The sequence below is a fragment of the Acanthochromis polyacanthus genome, chromosome 6 (assembly GCF_021347895.1).
Source record: "Acanthochromis polyacanthus isolate Apoly-LR-REF ecotype Palm Island chromosome 6, KAUST_Apoly_ChrSc, whole genome shotgun sequence".
NCBI classification, from domain to species: Eukaryota; Metazoa; Chordata; class Actinopteri; family Pomacentridae; genus Acanthochromis; species Acanthochromis polyacanthus.
The window spans coordinates 13,321,669-13,341,627 of NC_067118.1; the positions used below are offsets into that span (position 1 = coordinate 13,321,669).

The 19,959-nt window shown below is 40.1% G+C and overlaps 1 protein-coding gene across 2 annotated transcripts in view; it reads right to left on the reverse strand.

Moving 5' to 3' along the window:
* Nucleotides 1-2,197: 2,197 nt before the first annotated feature.
* Nucleotides 2,198-19,959, reverse strand: part of mfn2 (mitofusin 2) — a 42,137-nt gene continuing 24,375 nt past the window's right edge. For both annotated transcript variants that reach the window (XM_051949360.1, XM_051949359.1), the window contains 11 exons: nucleotides 14,634-14,787; nucleotides 13,991-14,058; nucleotides 13,199-13,320; nucleotides 12,738-12,864; nucleotides 9,768-9,872; nucleotides 8,558-8,660; nucleotides 8,029-8,249; nucleotides 7,294-7,449; nucleotides 3,928-4,124; nucleotides 3,615-3,749; nucleotides 2,198-2,627 (listed from right to left, as the gene is read on the reverse strand). In XM_051949360.1, the coding sequence (XP_051805320.1) occupies nucleotides 2,558-2,627; nucleotides 3,615-3,749; nucleotides 3,928-4,124; nucleotides 7,294-7,449; nucleotides 8,029-8,249; nucleotides 8,558-8,660; nucleotides 9,768-9,872; nucleotides 12,738-12,864; nucleotides 13,199-13,320; nucleotides 13,991-14,058; nucleotides 14,634-14,787 (1,458 nt within the window). In that variant the 3' untranslated portion in view covers nucleotides 2,198-2,557. The remainder of the gene's footprint in view (nucleotides 2,628-3,614; nucleotides 3,750-3,927; nucleotides 4,125-7,293; nucleotides 7,450-8,028; nucleotides 8,250-8,557; nucleotides 8,661-9,767; nucleotides 9,873-12,737; nucleotides 12,865-13,198; nucleotides 13,321-13,990; nucleotides 14,059-14,633; nucleotides 14,788-19,959) is intronic.

A 19,959-nucleotide genomic window follows, 5' to 3' on the forward strand; every position in this document is an offset into this window, starting at 1 on the left:
AAGCCTGGTATCTCTGAATGCATTTAAGGCTATGATCAATCCAGTCACATCCAGGCTTTTGGAGTGCAAATGTTTTAATTGAGAGCAAACATCTTAACTAATCTTGTAAAATTAATTATTTGTGTTTTTTTAGGTCTCTGTTTAAATGTGATTGTGTGTTAAAACTGTATGTACTGCCATTCTTGGCCAGACGTCTCTTGTGAAAGAGATCTTGGATCTCAATGGGACAAACTTTGTTAAATAAAGGTAATAAACTTAACTGTTTGAATAAATCCATCAGTGCAGGTACTGTACTCCAGTCTCAACAAAAACCTTCTGAAAGAATACACACGTGGACAAAATTGTTGGTACCCCTCAGTTAAAGAAGGAAAAACCCACAATTCTCACTGAAATCACTTGAAACTCACAAAAGTAACAATAAATAAAAATTTATTGAAAATTGAATAATCAAAAACAGCCATTACTTTTGAATTGTTGATTAACATAATTATTTAAAAAAACAAACTAATGAAACAGGCCTGGACAAAAATGATGGTACCTCTATAAAAGATTGAAAACTATTTGACCAGAGTGACATGATTAACTCAGGTGTGTCATTTAATTGACATCACAGGTGTTTCCAAACTCATAATCAGTCAGTCTGCCTATTTAAAGGGAGACAAGTAGTCACCCTGCTGTTTGGTGAAAAGGTGTGTACCACACTGAACATGGACAACAGAAAGCGAAGGAGAGAATTGTCCCAGGACATCCGAAAAAAAATTATAGACAAACATCTTAAAGGTAAAGGCTATAAGACCATCTCTAAACAGCCTGAAGTTCCTGTGACAACAGTGGCTCATATTATTCAGAAGTTCAAGACCCACGGGACAGTAGCCAACCTCCCTGGACGTGGCCACAAGAGGAAAATTGATGACAAATTGAAGAGACGGATCGTTGGAATTGTATCCAAAGAGCCCAGAGCAACCTCCAAAGAAATTAAAGGTGAACTCCAAGGCCAAGGTACATCAGTGTCAGATCGCACCATTCGTCGTTGTTTGAGCCAAAGTGGACTTCATGGGAGACGACCAAGGAGGACACCACTGCTGAAAAAAACTCATAAAAAAGCCAGACTGGAATTTGCAAAAATGCATGTTGACAAGCCACAAAGCTTCTGGGAGAATGTCCTTTGGACAGATGAGACCAAACTGGAGCTTTTTGGTAAGGCACATCAACTCTATGTTCATAGACTCAAAAACCAAGCATACGAAGAAAAGAACACTGTCCCTACGGTGAAACATGGAGGAGGCTCAGTAATGTTTTGGGGCTGCTTTGCTGCATCTGGCACAGGGTGTCTTGAAAGTGTGCAAGGTACGATGAAATCTGAAGACTATCAAGGCATTCTGGAGAGAAATGTGCTGCCTAGTGTCAGAAAGCTTGGTCTCAGTCGCAAGTCATGGGTCTTCCAACAGGACAACGATCCAAAACACACAGCCAAAAACACCCAAGAATGGCTGAGAGAAAAGCGTTGGACTATTCTAAAGTGGCCTTCTATGAGCCCAGATCTGAATCCCATTGAACATATGTGGAAGGAGCTGAAACATGCCATTTGGAGAAGACACCCATCAAACCTGAGACAACTGGAGCTGTTTGCTCATGAGGAGTGGGCCAAAATACCTGTTGACAGCTGCAGAACGCTCATTGACAAATACAGAAATCGTTTAATTGCAGTGATTGCCTCAAAAGGTTGTGCAACAAAATATTAAGTTATGGGTACCATCATTTTTGTCCAGCCCTATTTCATTAGTTTGTTTTTTTAAATAATTATGTTAATCAACAATTCAAAAGTGATGGCTGATTTTGATTATTTAATTTTCAATACATTTTTATTGTTACTTTTGTGAGTTTCAAGTGATTTCAGTGAGAATTGTGGGTTTTTCCTTCTTTAACTGAGGGGTACCAACAATTTTGTCCACATGTGTAGGTCAGCTCTAAGTACTGCTCACAGGACTATGATTTAAGAGTGAAAGTAGTTTCTATTTCTATTTGTAAATGCAATTTGAAATATCCCTGGGAAAGAAACCTTTGTAAATGCAATTGTTTCTTTCCCAGGGATATTACAAACAAGCACCAACTCAAGCAAAGTCCTTTGTGAAAACTTAATCCTTAGGAGAGAAAAAAAGCTTAATTTTATTAATTTTAAAAAATATACTACAGCATATAGAAATAAATATTATTTAATGTCTTCAGTTCATATTCTACTTACATAAGCCAAAATTTTTCCTTTCCCTCATGTGTACTGTCTTCCTTCAGCATGACACTTGTCCAGTGTTCAAAGTATGTATACAAAATCAAATTTACATAACTTTAAAGTGGCACAGGTAAGTGGAACTCAGAGTGATCAGCAGACAAATACACAACCACATCAAAACTCCTTCCACTCATGTAAGACCAACAAACGATCCCTTTGATTTGTCTTCTTTTGAATATTGTTAAATATTTCCTCATATTAACTTCAAAATACAGAAGTGTGCAGCTGTACCAAACATTCCTCCTGTGATGTTTAGTCTGTTTGTCTGCTTTATGTGCTGTGCTGCAGGTACTGCTGGGTGAACATGTTGAGCTCGCTGTCCAGCCATCCCGCCTTGTTCCTGACAAACATACAAACATCCTTGTCTCATTATCTTTGAATTCTCTTAACCTTGACCATCACAAGAGAACGTGTCACCATAACTCTATTCTTAACCCAATTTGAACCCTAAAAACAAATCTTAATCCCCACTTAATTTGGTTTGGTTCCCACTAAGTAGTCAAATCCCACAACTCTAGAAACACATACCCAAAAACATTTTAAGAGCAACTCAACCAAGAGTAAAAGATGTGAATTTAGACACAAAGTGCCTATATTGGGCTTTAGTCAACCACTACAGCACCCCCCCTTTTAAAAAAAAACAAAAAAAACAAAACAAAACCCTTTAGAAGTTCTTTGGGAATATGGCAGATGGATGTCTCAAAGAAAACTGAAAACACTACGAATTAAGGCAGACAAGTTCACGGTCATGATGGACCTGCAGAAGTCTGATTTACAGTCTACAGTACATTGTGGGTCAAGTCTTCTGACAGCTTAATCAGAGAGTTAGAACAAAAAAACACAGCAAAGTAAAGTTTTTTTTAAATCCCACTCTAAGATATGACAGACTTTCTTCATCTAGCTTCAGTACATAATTTAAACATTTCTGTTGGACTTCCATGCATAATGACAAATAAAATACCATTTCATTCTTCCGTTTTTAGGGCACAAATTGAACGTCCCAAACTGCGCTTTTGTTTTTACCGCTGCAGTGAGGGAGGACGCCATCAGTCTGTTTATAAGCTTGGAAGGGCCCCCAGCTTCAAAGGGAGGGGCACACACAGGAGGAGTGTGTGTTTATTTTCTATTAAGTCCACCATTATTCCCCAACATGTTCACATAGCAGATCTTATTTAATGTATATCCACCACAGCCTCTTAAATTTCAACAGGTTGGGTTTTTTTTTTTTTTACAAGGTTGACTATGCCCCCTACTGCTTTACTGTAGCATCAAGCACAACTGTCCTCCTGTCCGGCTGTTTATCCACCAAGTTTGGTGTGGTACTTACCGCAGCAGTTTAGCCTTGCTCTGCAAGCTATCGAGCTGCTCGATCTTGTTGTTCATATGAGAGATCTCATCCTCAAGGTTTTGACGGGTGATGTCTACCTGCTGGCAAAGCTGAGCAAATACACCTGCCAACTCCCTGTTCAGCACAAAAACACAAACTGGGTTACAAAACATTACAAGAACAGTTTGATAAAAATAATAATAACAATTTGTATTTAATATTTTATTACAAAGTCATGTTAGGTTCTAAACAGTTTTTTGAGGTGCATGGTAATAACTGTCTAACAGAATGTGTGGTTGTTTGACATGCTCACTGCTGGACTTGGTGGCTGCAATTGGATCCAGTGTAGCTGACAATGAGTTGCAGTTTCTCACTGGCGTAGTCCACAAACTGTCTCTTGAACACTCTCTCTTTGGCCTTGGTGGTCCAGGTGAGCCGTTCATAGACGTAGAGAAGCCCATACAGACCCACTGACAAGGCAATCAGACGCCAGCCCACTGCCTTCCAGATCTGTACAAAAACAGTTTACAGTTTGGCTGAACCCTCCTCCTTTAGTGTCTAAATACACCAAGAAGCAGATTTTCATTACATTCACATATCTATTTGTCCAACTCTATAACAGATATGCTTCAACTACCTTTGCTTCATCTGGACACAAAGAAAACAGTGTAATCTACAAACCAGAGAAAATTCATCAAGTGGTACATAATATCGCCGACAAAAAAAGTGAAAAGTAATGAGCTATTCCATACAAAATCAGCTAAATCTGAATTAAGTTCTCATCTGGCCTTCTCAGAGTGAGTCTTTTGTGCATGTGTGTACACACAATATCTTTTCTATATTGAACGAACTCAAGAAAAGTTTACTTTCATACTATGAATATTTTTAGAGTTACAGGTGCTTAGATACATGGAGGTGGATTAGAAATTTGCATTTTCTAATTTGCATTATTTTCAATAAATTTTTAACCCTCATTTATTGAATTTCCCCACAAGGATTAAAAAAAGTATCCATTTATCTATCTCCACGTTTTCAAAACAGGCGACAGTAACGTTACATTTTCAGGGCAGAAAAACCAGAGCTCTGTTAAAAACTGCATCCAAATCAATTTCACATCCACTCCAGGTGACCTTGACCAGCATATTTTTTTCGATCCCCAAATAAAATTAAAACAACCCCAGGTTTCTTTTCAGTACTGTAGCCAGGCTGACAAAGAGTCACAGCACTGGGGAGCCTTATATTCCTTTAACTGTCAGTTGAGTAGATTTCATGACCTTCACAAATTAAGTTCTGAATATTAGACATAACAATCCTAAACATGTCTTTATGTGCAGAAGCTCTGGAAGCATACATAGAACCAGACTTGGACTGCTTACATCAATACAGTCCCTGACAAAAGTCTTGTCGCTTCTCTTAAGTTGTAGGAACAACAAATAACAACTGGACTTGTAGTTGATCAATTGGTATCAGAAATGGCTCATATGAATGACAAAGCCCTTTAGATGATATTTATTATGCCAAATAAAATTTTGCATCATTCATTGAGTTTTATCATTTAATTAGGACAGAAAGGTCCGATTTTGCTTGGACAAAAGGCTTGTCGCATACAAATATAATGTTGAAATTATACATATAATTTATTCTGAATACACAAATATGTTATAAAAACATCAAAACATTAAGTCATGGTGTCTTGCAAAAAATAATTAATATTGAGTATGACTTCCAGAGCTTAGAGGACTGCATCCATACGTCTCATCAATGACTCAAATAACTTATTGATAAAGTCATCTTAAATAGCAAAGAAAACAGTCTTGCAGGGCCCCCAGAGTACATCAAGATTCTTCGGTTTCACCTTCCAAGCCTTCTCCTTCATTTTACCCCAGACATGCTCAATAATGTTCATGTCTGGTGACTGAGCTGGCCAATCCTGGAGCTCCTGGACCTTCTTTGCTTTCAGGAACTTTGATGTGGAGGCTGAAGTATGAGAAGGAATGCCATTCTGCTGCAGAATCTGCCCTCTCTTATAGTTTGGGATGTAATGGGCAGCAATCTTCTGCCACTTTCCATTGTCCATCCTTCCTGCAAGCTGTGAACCTTGACAAATGCAACACATTTTTTTTGTTGTCTTCTGTTTAATGCTGGTTTCTATGCACTAATTTGACTATGGAGAACACTGCGCGAGAGAATTTGACAAACTGTTCTTGTAAATACAGGGATTTCTGGCGACCAGTTCACGTGTAACTCTGTTGCAGTTGAAAAAGGGCTGACCCTGGACTGTCGAAGCAACAAATGCTCTTCTCCAACAGGTGTCTGCCTGACCTGGGTTTGTCATAAACGTCACCAGTTTCTTCAGATCTTTTTGTTATCCTCTCTACTTGACATTTAGATACATTAAAGCCGTCTACCACCTCAGCAGCAGACTTGGTCTTCAGGGTCTTGCTGATCAGCACTTTAGTCTGTGGTTGGATCTTTGGCATGCTGTCGGGGTCAGGTTGGGCTTCACATGAAGGTCTTGTGTCCCTTTTTATACACACCTGAGAATGTTACAGTTACAGTATTTGTCACAGGTGAACTTCTAATCTGTGATTGGTTGAATCATTTAAAGACATGACAAGACTTTTGTCCTTGCAAAAACAGATGTCATGGGCTTTACCAAGACGTGAACATCAGGACACTTTATGACGGGGTCAATTTGCACCAAGTTATTAATGTGAAAGACCTTGACATTAAAATGAACCATTTTTTGTGAGAACTGATTGATTAGAAATAAAGTTATATGCCATTTAAGGTTACTATATCCTTATGCGACAAGACTTGTCAGGGACTGTAGTCAATTCTTCTAAACCAGCAACATGTTTGTTTAGACCCCATCCCCACTAGATTGTTCAAGGACATCTTTCCATTAATTAACACTGCAGGAATTAATGTAATCAACTTCTCTTTATCAACAGGCTACATACTGCGAGCTTTTAAAGTTGCTCGCAAAAAATAAACTTTTCACTAAGAAAACGATTACAAATATAAAATTTAGAAAAAAACAAAAAACAAACAAACAAAAAAACAAAAAAACAACAATATTCAAAAAGCCTGCTCTGGTGTTCTAGCCAACTACAGATCCATTTCCAACCTCCCTTTTATTTCTAAAATTCTTGAAAATGTTTTTTCAAGCCAATTGTGATTATCTGTACAGAAACAGATTGTTTGAAGAGTTTCAGTCAGGATGTAGAATGAAGCAAAATGCGAAAATGGGTTGAAAAAAACACTTTGGCAGCTGTTAATATACAGTATACAATAAAAGTGAATATGCTCCTGTGCAATATCACTTTAATGCAAACCGATTCAAAATTTGTATCACCTTAAATTAATTGCATTAATTCTAAGTTGAACTGAAGGCTACTTGCTCCTGTGTAAAATTAACAGGCCCTGGTGAAACATTTGCTAAACTAAAAATATAGGCCCCCACAGTCGAAACTCAATTCAACAAAAGTCAGCCATTAGATCAGCAAATACCTAAACTAAACCATAATTCTAGGTCCACTTACTAGCTACCGTCAAAGCTGTTAAATCTCACCTTTTGCCCTTTTACTCATCGACTTTGACCATAAGACCTTCAGATGTCAATGAAATGTTAATAATTAAGACTTGTCTGGTGTGCAGTTTGTGTTTGTATGCTCACCACACCACCAACCACAAGGACGCCCATGGAAGTGCGGGAGGTAAGTGAAGCAAGACCTGTCACCATGGACACCATAAGCTCTTCCTGGGTCATGGAGCTTTGTGGAAATGGAGGCATGCTCGTGCTGACTGGAGTCAAGGCCATGGGCCGAGGAACCTGTGGGGAGACAACAGCTAATAATAGTGCAGAGTGCAAAGCCTGGTTCAGAGGGTTACAGACAGTCTAAATTTAAACAAGCAATTTAAAAATATGCTTGATCAATTAGAAAAGTATGTTGAATCAACTTAAAAATGATATTGTACAAACCTCACAGAAACACAGTTTAACAGAAAAATGATTATGTTCATGCATAAACCCCACAAAGTTTTGAATCTATTTTGTATGTCATGTCCCAAATAACCTCACAAGGGAATGAGTCTGACCCTCTATAAAGTCAAATTAAATGCTTGATTATCACGATGTCAAGGAACACTGATCTTTGACCAGCAGGTTCTCCACAAGATCTAAAGACTGCATAAACCACTACCTTTACTTTGACACCGTTCCGAAGCCACAGCACCTCAGCTACAACAGGAGTAAAAGTCCTTTGTTTCCTTTTCAAATTTGCCTACTACTGTTCAATTTGCACATAGAATTTGAGCCTTTGGAGCAAATATGCTCTCTAAATATTTCACTGACTCAAAACTGATGAACTGACAGGTCTGGAAGGAGACTATACATTTTTGGAGGCGTTACCTGGTCATTGTAGCCCATGAGGGCCCGCCGCGAGTTCTTGGGCCCCAGGAAGCGGTTGACCAGCATGGTCCAGCCCAGAGAGAAATGGAAGCTGATGTCCTCCTGAAAGTCACTGCAAAGTTTGTCACAGGCCAAGTCATAGCTAAGGCTGAAGCACTGACGAGGAACAAGTTTGTCCACCTGCTCTCTGACCGGGCTGGGCAATAGAGGTTTCAGACCATCTGCACACACACATGGACAGCAAAGACTTCAGTATGTCTTTGTGGATGAAGATAATATATTCAGTGAGACTTCAGCATAGATGTCATTGATATAAAATGCTGTTACACAGGAGTTTTCACTAAGAAAAGGATTACATATAAAAAGTAAAGTAAAAGTCTTAAGTCACAAATCTACATGCTACAGTCAACCTTGATAGTGAAGCCTGTGGCATTATTCCCATAGCACTTTAAAATGGACAGGAGCCTGTGCAGTGAGAACAGTGGACAGGTAGATTTTTGTGGGAGGTTGTAAACAACACAAGTGTTACCAATCATGTCGGTCTGTGTGGCTTGCAGGGCATTAGTGATAGAGGTAGAGCACCTCTCTGACATGTTCTTTCCCAGACCCTCCTCTATGTGCCGATGGAGTTCCTAGAACGAACAACAAAAAAGTTAAAGTATTGGAGTTTCCTTACATGTATGGCCACAAAACTGCTGAGTTGAAATTACTAAATAACTAAACCATAACTAACATAGGATATCCATCACAAACCGCAAAAAAAACAAAAACAACACACACCTAAAGCATTAAAAGACTCTAAACTGCAATAATGTATGCAGAGACTGAGCAGTTATACAGCCAATATAAACTGTTACACATTGGTTTATGCCAGTAAGGTGGACAGAGTGTGATGTATATGTCTACTCAAAGCAAAATCCCTCCGTCTCATTTGTACTACTGCTATCACATTTCCTCTGTGGTTTGAATGTCCACTGGATCTTGTATCTGGTTGTGTCATAAGGCCTCTTTGTATTCTTGTATGTTTATTTTTTGGGCAACTTGTTGACTGTCAAGGACTGTTATTCAGCAGTTAAGTCGGTGTTTATGGGTTTTTATCTTTGTACTTGTATCCATTTATTTGTTTTAAGGGCTCAAAAAAGAAAGCTTTATAAAGCACAGGCAACTTAAATAAGACACACAAGAGTATAATTATGTGTGTATTAATAGGTTAAACAGATTGTGTTTGTCTATTTGGTGAACATTGTCACATTTTACAGTCAATTATAATAAAGTAAAAATCAAGGCAATTAGAAATCCTTGTAAGAACATTTTTTGCTACTGTAATTATTTTCATATAAAAACTTAAAATATGTCTTTTGTAGATGGCAACTTTAAGAAATGAATACTGTATATGTGTTAACCATCGGAGTAGGGCTGCTGGAGTGTAGTGAAACAATGCTCTGCCACGTTTTTTCAGGATGTTTAACTGCCCATAGAGTAACTGCCCACATGGGACACTGAAAGAGATAAAGAGAGCAGTCCTGCAAGGAGACTGATGATTTAATGAATCAACATCATGGCTGGCATTCTCATTGGTTGGGGAATTTTGACAGGGGTACCCGAAGTGGCAGATAGAAAAAGGCAGGAAACTTTGCATGCTTCCCTGAGGTTCACAGAGTGTATCCTTGCATGTATTTTGGCCTGTCCAATTAAACTTAAATTAACAATTTTGTTGAATATATAAAGGTTCAACTCACATTCTTGTAAACCTTGAGCACCACTAGTGATGGATGAAAGTCCATGTGGAAATCATCCACCAGTACATGGAGCTTTCTGATCTCTTCTGCCATGGCATTAGACACCTGGACATGAGCAAAGAGCATTAGCGTCTGTTACACTTCTTTTGTGACACATGCTGAACTTGAAAATAATCTTAAAATATTTGGGTTGTTATTTGACATGCCTTTTTTAGGTTTCATTTGTAAGAGGATAAGTCATTACATTTCACCAGTCTGTTGCTTCATAAATCACCACTGATTTAAGAAAGAACAGCTGCAGCTGAGAAGGCAAGTTCAGTAGAACTGGTGCAACAAGCCAGATTAAACCCCTGGCCAAAGTATATGGATGTTGTTAATTTCAATTGTTACTGTATAACTGATTTCAGTACAATATCTATTTATATTACCTTTGTATTGTAGCCTAGCCACGCTAGACCCAGGTCTGAAGACGCAAGGGTCTAGGAACTCTCGACAGGGAGGGAGGTGGGCTAAAAGGTTGTCTTTCAAATCACTCTGCAGCAATTGGGTAGGTATACAACCAATCAGCGCAACGAATAGGCTGACGTAGTTTCTAGAGTGCCGGAAATCAGAGGATGCAGGAGTTCAGTGAAGCCTTATTTACACACGTGGACAAAATTGTTGGTACCCCTCAGTTAAAGAAGGAAAAACCCACAATTCTCACTGAAATCACTTGAAACTCACAAAAGTAACAATAAATAAAAATTTATTGAAAATTAAATAATCAAAATCAGCCATTACTTTTGAATTGTTGATTAACATAATTATTAAAAAAAACAAACTAATGAAAGAGGGCTGGACAAAAATGATGGTACCCATAACTTAATATTTTGTTGCACAACCTTTTGAGGCAATCACTGCAATTAAACGATTTCTGTATTTGTCAATGAGCGTTCTGCAGCTGTCAACAGGTATTTTGGCCCACTCCTCATGAGCAAACAGCTCCAGTTGTCTCAGGTTTGATGGGTGTCTTCTCCAAATGGCATGTTTCAGCTCCTTCCACATATGTTCAATGGGATTCAGATCTGGGCTCATAGAAGGCCACTTTAGAATAGTCCAACACTTTTCTCTCAGCCATTCTTGGGTGTTTTTGGCTGTGTGTTTTGGATCGTTGTCCTGTTGGAAGACCCATGACCTGCGACTGAGACCAAGCTTTCTGACACTAGCCAGCACATTTCTCTCCAGAATGCCTTGATAGTCTTCAGATTTCATCGTACCTTGCACACTTTCAAGACACCCTGTGCCAGATGCAGCAAAGCAGCCCCAAAACATTACTGAGCCTCCTCCATGTTTCACCGTAGGGACAGTGTTCTTTTCTTCGTATGCTTGGTTTTTGAGTCTATGAACATAGAGTTGATGTGCCTTACCAAAAAGCTCCAGTTTGGTCTCATCTGTCCAAAGGACATTCTCCCAGAAGCTTTGTGGCTTGTCAACATGCATTTTTGCAAATTCCAGTCTGGCTTTTTTATGAGTTTTTTTCAGCAGTGGTGTCCTCCTTGGTCGTCTCCCATGAAGTCCACTTTGGCTCAAACAACGACGAATGGTGCGATCTGACACTGATGTACCTTGGCCTTGGAGTTCACCTTTAATTTCTTTGGAGGTTGCTCTGGGCTCTTTGGATACAATTCGAAGGATCCGTCTCTTCAATTTGTCATCAATTTTCCTCTTGCGGCCACGTCCAGGGAGGTTGGCTACTGTCCCGTGGGTCTTGAACTTCTGAATAATATGAGCCACTGTTGTCACAGGAACTTCAAGCTGTTTAGAGATGGTCTTATAGCCTTTACCTTTAAGATGTTTGTCTATCATTTTTTTTTCGGATGTCCTGGGACAATTCTCTCCTTCGCTTTCTGTTGTCCATGTTCAGTGTGGTACACACCTTTTCACCAAACAGCAGGGTGACTACTTGTCTCCCTTTAAATAGGCAGACTGACTGATTATGAGTTTGGAAACACCTGTGATGTCAATTAAATGACACACCTGAGTTAATCATGTCACTCTGGTCAAATAGTTTTCAATCTTTTATAGAGGTACCATCATTTTTGTCCAGGCCTGTTTCATTAGTTTGTTTTTTTAAATAATTATGTTAATCAACAATTCAAAAGTAATGGCTGTTTTTGATTATTCAATTTTCAATAAATTTTTATTTATTGTTACTTTTGTGAGTTTCAAGTGATTTCAGTGAGAATTGTGGGTTTTTCCTTCTTTAACTGAGGGGTACCAACAATTTTGTCCACGTGTGTATACAGTCAATGGGTGAAGCTCAAGTATATTACAGACATGATAACAGAAAGATTATTCAGAGTCGGTGCTAATGGAGCTCAACGACTGTTGTCGTTTTTGTTGTCGACCCTGGCAGAGAATTAAATTTGTTGCTGTGGGTTGTCTAGCGCGGCTAGGCTAGTTGTTTCCGGTTGTTTCTGTCAGAATCGTCGTGCCTCTGTCGTCACTTAGTTACGCCCGCCTTCTGACTCTACACTTCATGGTGATTCGTCGGCCAGTTTTAGGAGCACCCAACCTCGAGGCTTACCGAGGGTAACTAGACCGACCCTGGCAGAGAATTAAATTTGTAGCCGTGGGTTGTCTAGCGTGGCTAGGCTATTCGTATTGTGCTTAAATTTAGAATGGCTTGATTTGCGTTTCATAAATAAACCAGTACATCAGCATAATATCTCAGTATTTTGTCTAAAATGTTTGATTTAATTTAATTGATTTGTGCTTAAATTAAGATAAAATTAATTTGATTGATGTAGTCTCACATTACATGGGATGCATTTCAGCCACGAAGGGCATATTCTGGGCTAGGCTGTTTTAGCCCCCTCGAGGTATAAACTGACCTAAGCCAAAGTATACCCGGGTACAAACTGGGGTATACGGCTACTGTTTAATCTGGCCTGTTACACCGATATGTTGTGATGCTACACTGGCGTTTACCTGTCTCTCCACTTCCTCAGTAATCTTCTTAATTTTAGCCTTACAGTCCATGGTTAACAGGTCCAACTGCTTGTCTATAAACTCCAATCGGTCTTGACGGTCCTCTTTGGTCTCAAGGCAGTAGACTCTGTGCGCGCACACACACACACACACCCACCATTAAATTGGAGAATTTAGTAGTGGTATATGCTGATCTATTGTTGGTGTACTGGAGTATACCACACAAAACCAGCACCATTTCAATGCAAAATGCAGAAAGTGGCTTTATCACAATGAAAATTAATTATGAATTATTTTTCCAGGCATCCCATCACTGAATGTGGATAGAGATAGATGCACATACATACCCATACAAAAAGTCATGAGGCAAAAGAAAAATTCCACAATTCTGGACTAGGTCTACATATTTGAAAAAGACCGAGAAGAAGTAAAACTCTTAACGCTTTTAATGTCAGACTCACCTCTGCTCTTGAGCAGCAATGTGCACAGAGTCCATGATGCGGCGCAAGGCTTCAGAGATCTGCTTGGCCCTGACTGTGTGTTGCTCAAATTTTGTCTTCACGGCTGATTGTGAGATACACTCCTAAATGTGGCAACCACATAGCAGATAATCCAAACATCAACTCATGAAAAAGAGGGGATATATACATTCCTACTGAAATAATTTGGTATCTCAATCATCTAATTACTTTACACAATAAATAATATATAAAAGGTTACTTAAAAGTTAGGGCTAGAAGGGTATTTTCTTAAAGTCTGAATCCAACTATGTAAAGTGTACTGAAATGCCTTAACTTATGAATTTGCCATTAAACAATTAGAACTGTACAGAACTGAAAATAAATTGAAATAAAAGTCAAATCAGGCCTAAATTACACAAGTTGATATTCATTTTTTAGAAAAAGACTAGAAGTTGTCGGGAAATATGTTTGTTTGCCATCTTAGTCAAGTCATCTGTGTCACTTGTGTCCAGATCGGTGGAGCATTCCCAGAATATGTTAAGCAAAGCTATTTATGAATACACTGAAGCAGGGGAAAAATGCTCACCTGCAATCAGTGTTGAAGTCTAAGAAATGACTGAGGTGCATAAGTCAGATGTAAAGTATTATTGTAGTCACAGCGACAAATAGCATGACCATAAAAGTAAGCTCAACTGATAAATGCATTTAAAAATGTTTGTGTATTTGAATTTAGCAACTTGCAAAGATCATTTAAAATTTTATTCCTAGTTGTTGCACATATGACGACCTTACCTCAAACCGCCTCTCAAAATTCTGGAATTCAAACATTCTGGCTTGAAATCCCTCTGCCAGAGCACCACCTGAAACGAGATGTCATCAAGATAAACTATTGCTAGTGGCTTAACAAGCTTTAAGTTGCAGGAAGTGATATGGATTTACTATGTGAATTAATGACAAAAAAGCTAAATCCAATATTGTCTAATCCAACACCACACAACAAGAGAGCCTGTCCCAGCATAATATGCACCCACATTTCAAATACTGCTCAGAAACAACTTGAGGTTTTCTAAAAAGAGCTTAAGGAGTTGATCTGGCCTCCCCAGATCCCAATCTGATCTAGTATCAAGTCAGGATCAGCAAAAACAAGGCCAATCCACAGAGGCGCCAATCAACAACATACAAGACCTAAAGGATCTACTGCTCAAGTCCCAGTGTCAGACTTCCTAGGACACCCACCCAGGTGCCATGTCCATGACTCGACAAGTCAGTGCTGTTCTGGCAGCACAAGAAGAATGTTTTAGCTGATTAGTGTACATCTTAACCCTTTTTCAAAAACATTTTAAAATTTTTTGTGGTTTTACATTTTAAAACCAGTTTCATGATTATTCCAGACCATAGGAGTTCTGTCAAACTCTACACTGATCCCCATCTGTACCTGCTTCTGGCATTCCTTGAGCCTTTTGCATTCGAGCCTGGAGTACTTCCTTGGCAGATACAAAGAAGATGCGGTCACTGGCCTGGGCTCGGTCAACCAAACCCAACTCATCCACCAGAAAATTGGTGCAGCGATCCTTATGCTGCCTGCGGACCTGAGAGAACAAGAAAGCACTTCAATGAAAATTAATTGCAAAGATCTATGCAGTTGGGTGGGTGGGTGGGGGGGGGGGGGGGGGGGAGAATCACCTCCTCTCTTGATACAAGTGTCAGCAATGGATGTGAGCAAAGGACACAGTGCCTCAGTCTGGTATAATTCAGTATTTTAGCTGATCACTATCATTTAGCATATAAATTAAGAGCAGCAGAGAAAACTGAAATGATTAATTTCGCTTCGATTCATAACGTCAGACGCCGTAAGTAAACTGAGGACGAACCCGAACATTCGGCTCGGTTCTTAACATCCGAGTGGGGGGGTGGGCGGTCCGCACGAGATGAGGGGAATATTAACCCTTTAAGCTTCAGTCAATTCCAGCCGTTTTCAGTACAAAAAAAAAAAAAAAAAAAAAATCGCTAATATTCTATTTTTAAATAAAAAAATTACGAAAAATACGGGGAATATTGGACGCGCATCGGGAGGTGCATTTCCTTGAAAACGACCGATTCGGGGATTTTATACCGACTTCAGGACATGTTTTGGACAAAATAGTTTACTGGCTTGTGTCATCTGGATGCAAAAGGTTGGATTATGGCCGTTTTTTGTGGAATCTTTTTTTGTGTGTGTAATAATAAACCCGGAAATGTGAGTCGCGCTGTGTGCGTTGAAGCCGTGTATAGAGAACGGATGGATGAATATTTGTTTTTGTCGGACAAATGTGTTTTTCTCACCCGCTGTGGTAATCGCATCTGAAAGTGGTTTATACCGGCGGATTCATGAGAATCTAAGCTTTCCATCGGCGTATAGTGTTTGTATAATCGCGTTTGCACCCGTCGGACATTCTTGAAATTCCTATGCAAATTAGTAGGTGTACCGCCGGCGGTACACTGAAGCTTAAGGGGTTAAGGGAGGACACGTCGGCGAGACAAATACTGTTCGCGTGACATCATCGGGGCTGGGGGGGTATCTCAAAATTAATATCCGGATACCACCGTCACGACCAAATATTCGGACCCAGCCCTACATTATCATTATACCACTTTCCTAAGCCCTTCACTGACTTCTCCCTAATGATAGGAATTTCCTTACCATATATGGAAAACTTATCACTTACTTTCCCTCTGCTCTGTGTATCGAAATACTCTTCGATTTCCTAGGATTGATCCTCATACTGGCCCATTTGAGGTACCTATTTATTCTATCTAACAACCTCTTTGTACATGATACTGTTGTAGTTATCATATGATCCATATAAGCTCTAACTGGCAAAAGAGGCATTCCATTCTGCCATCTCTCTCCACCTCCGACCCACTTGGAAGCCCTGATAATTAACTCCATTGCCATTTATTCATGGTACAGCTGTGGAGATTGTAAGCCAGTACAAGTATTTGGGTACCATCTTGGATGACAAACTGACTCTTGAGGTCAACATGGATTATATCTGCATAAAAGCCAACCAGAGACCGATTTTTTTTTAAGGAAGCTGAGAGATTTCAATGTTGACAGTTCACTTTTAAAAATGTTTTATTCATCTTTTATTGAGTCAGTTCTAAATTTTGCAGTGATTTGCTGGTATGGGAACCTTAGCATCACTAATAAAAATTGGCTGGGAAGCATTGTCAAACTTTGCTCAGGGAAGAAAAAGAAAAAAATAAATAAATCACTGGCACTAGCTTGCAGTAGCTTGACAATGTTTATCAAGTAAGAGCCATTCAGAAGGCAAGGGTCATTTTAACTGACCCACATCACCCTCTGTATGCTGAGTTTCGACTTTTGCCATCTAGGGGAGCCACAACAGAGGGCTGAAAGAGCCGCATGCGGCTCCGGAGCCGCAGGTTGCCGACCTCTGGTCTAGAGCTACAAAATTTGGGAGGCATATGCAGCACATCAGGAAACACAAAAAAGCCAATTACAGCCATGCTCTAAACCCAACAGGAAGTGCGCCATCATGCATTAACTGTAAAAAAATAAAAAAATAAAAAAAATAATAAAAAAAAAACTGTGATAAACTCCTCCTAGGGGGTATGTCTAACAGACCTGAAATTTGGCCAGTACATACATGAGGCCTTCCTGAGCAAAAGTTATTAAAATCTTCCTCCATAGTCAAAGGGTGTGGTCGTGGCAGCCTGTAGAAATTTGATCCTTTGCCATGAAACAGGAAATGCTGTCTAACTCTCATGAACATGCTCCAATCTGAATGAAACTTTACATGTATGATCAGAGACCTGCCCTGATGACATCCACATAGCAACATTTATTCAGTCACAGCGCCACCTTGTGGTATCAAGAATTTGACATTTTTTTACACTTTCATGTACTATTCTTAGCCTGTTGCTCAGATTCACCTCAGATGTGGTGACATAAGCCTGAACACATTGATGATGAATCACAGAAAAAATAGTGACGTCATAAAAAGGCATCTGTGGCGGCACGGCAAAGTTTGATTTTTCGCCATGAAAATTGAAGTGCTCATATCTCAGCTGCAAAAGATCTTATCTGCACCAAACTTCATGTGCTGGACACCAGGACCAGTCTGAAGACATCCACACTCAAATTTGGAAATAGTCATAGCGCCACCAATTGGTAACAGGACATTTAGGCATTACATTTACACATCCCATTGCCCAAAACTGTTATATAATTCTGAAAATTGGTCCACTGAGTCGTCATGCCATGACCGTGCCACAGTGAGATAATTTTTGTTTCATACAACACTGTTGCCGTGGCAACCCATTGTTGATCTGATAAACAAAGTGCTTTTTGACAGGTTACAATACTTACAACCTCACCAAAATCACCACACACATCACAGTTGGTCAAAGAAAAGACACCGCATGCATCTCAGCACTGCAAGTGCTATAGTACCCCCTACAGTATTTTTAACAAACAGCCCCCAAAGTATGTTTCACCTTCTTCTTCTTTTCCTTTCGGCTTTTCCCTTCAGGGGTCGCCACAGCGAATCAGTTGCCTCCATCTAACCCTGTCTGCTGCATCTTCTTCTCTCACACCAACTACCTTCATGTCCTCCTTAACCACATCCATAAACCTCCTCTTTGGTCTTCCTCCAGGCCTCCTGCCTGGCAGTGGGAAACTCAACATCCTTCTGCCAATATATTCACTCTCTCTCCTCTGGACATGTCCAAACCATCTCAGTCTGGCCTCTCTGACTTTATCTCCAAAGCCTCTAACATGTGCTGTCCCTCTGATGTACTCATTCCTGATCCTATCCATCCTGGTCACTCCCAAAGAGAACCTCGGCATCTTCAGTTCTGCTACCTCCAGCTCCACCTCCCATCTTTTCCTAAGGGACACTGTCTCCAGACCAAACAACATGGCTGGTCTCACCACAGTTTTGTAAACCTATCCTTTCATTTTAGCTGAAACTCTTCTATCAGACCTGACGCTTTTCTCCAGCCGTTCCAGCCTGCCTGTACATGCTTCTTCACCTCTTTTCCACACTCTCCATTCCTCTGAACTGTTGACCCTAAGTACTCCTCCACCTTCTTGATCTCTTCTCCCTGTAACCTCACTCTTCCACTTGGGTGCCTCTCATTCACACACAGATACTCCGTCTTGCTGCGGCTAACCTTCATTCCTCTCCTTTCCAGGGCAAACCTCCACGCCTCTAGCTTCTCCTCCACCTGTTCCCTGCTCTCACTACAGATCACAATGTCATCTGCAAACATCATAGTCCATGGAGACTCCCGTCTAACCTCGTCTATCATCCTGTTCATCACCATAGCAAACAAGAAGGGGCTCAGAGCTGATCCCTGATGTTGTCCCATCTACACCTTGAACTCCTGTCACACCTACAGCACACCTCACCACTGTCTTACAGCATTCTCCAGATCTACAAAGACACAATGCAGCTCCTTCTGACCTTCTCTGTACTTCTCTATCAACATCCTCAAAGCAAATATTGCATCTGTTGTACTCTTTCTTGGCATGAAACCATACTGCTACTCACCTCTGCCCTTAGCCTAGCTTCAACTACACTTTCCCATAGCTTCATCGTGTGGCTCATCAGCTTTATTCCTCTGTAGTTGCCACAACTCTGCACATCTCCCTTGTTCTTAAAGATGGGCACCAGCACACTTCTCCTCCATTCCTCGGGCATCTTCTCACTGTCCAAGATCCTGTTGAACAACCCAGTCAGAAACTCTACTGCTACCTCTCCAAGACACTTCCATACCTCCACAGGTACAGTGCCATGCACTATTCGGCCCCCTTGAACTTTTCAACCTTTTGCCACATTTCAGGCTTCAAACAAAGATATAAAATTTTAATTTTTTGTCAAGAATCAACAACAATTGGGACACAATCCTGAAGTGGAATGAAATTTATTGGATATTTTATACTTTAACAAGTAAAAAACTGAAAAGTGGGGTGTGCAATATTATTCGGCCCCTTTACTTTCAGTGCAGCAAACTCACTCCAGAAGTTCAGTGAGGATCTCTGAATGAGCCAATGTTATCCTAAATGACTGATGATGATAAATAGAATCCACCTGTGTGTAATCAAGTCTCCGTATAAATGCACCTGCTCTGTGATAGTATCAGGGTTCTGTTTAAAGTGCAGAGAGCATCATGAAGACCAAGGAACACACCAGGCAGGTCCGAGATACTGTTGTGGAGAAGTTTAAAGCCGGATTTGGATACAAAAAGATTTCCCAAGCTTTAAACATCTCAAGGAGCTCTGTGCAAGCAATCATATTGAAATGGAAGGAGTATCAGACCACTGCAAATCTACCAAGACCCGGCCGTCCCTCTAAACTTTCACCTCAAACAAGGAGAAGACTGATCAGAGATGCAGCCAAGAGGCCCATGATCACTCTGGATGAACTGCAGAGATCTACAGCTGAGGTGGGAGAGTCTGTCCATAGGACAACAATCATTCGTACACTGCACAAATCTGGCCTTTATGGAAGAGTGGCAAGAAGAAAGCCATTTCTCAAAGATATCCATAAAAAGTCTCGTTTGAAGTTTGCCACAAGCCACTTGAGAGACACACCAAACATATGGAAGAAGGTGCTCTGGTCAGATGAAACCAAAATTGAACTTTTTGGCCACAATGCAAAACGATATGTTTGGCGTAAAAGCAACACAGCTCATCACCCTGAACACACCATCCCCACTGTCAAACATGGTGGTGGCAGCCTCATGGTTTGGGC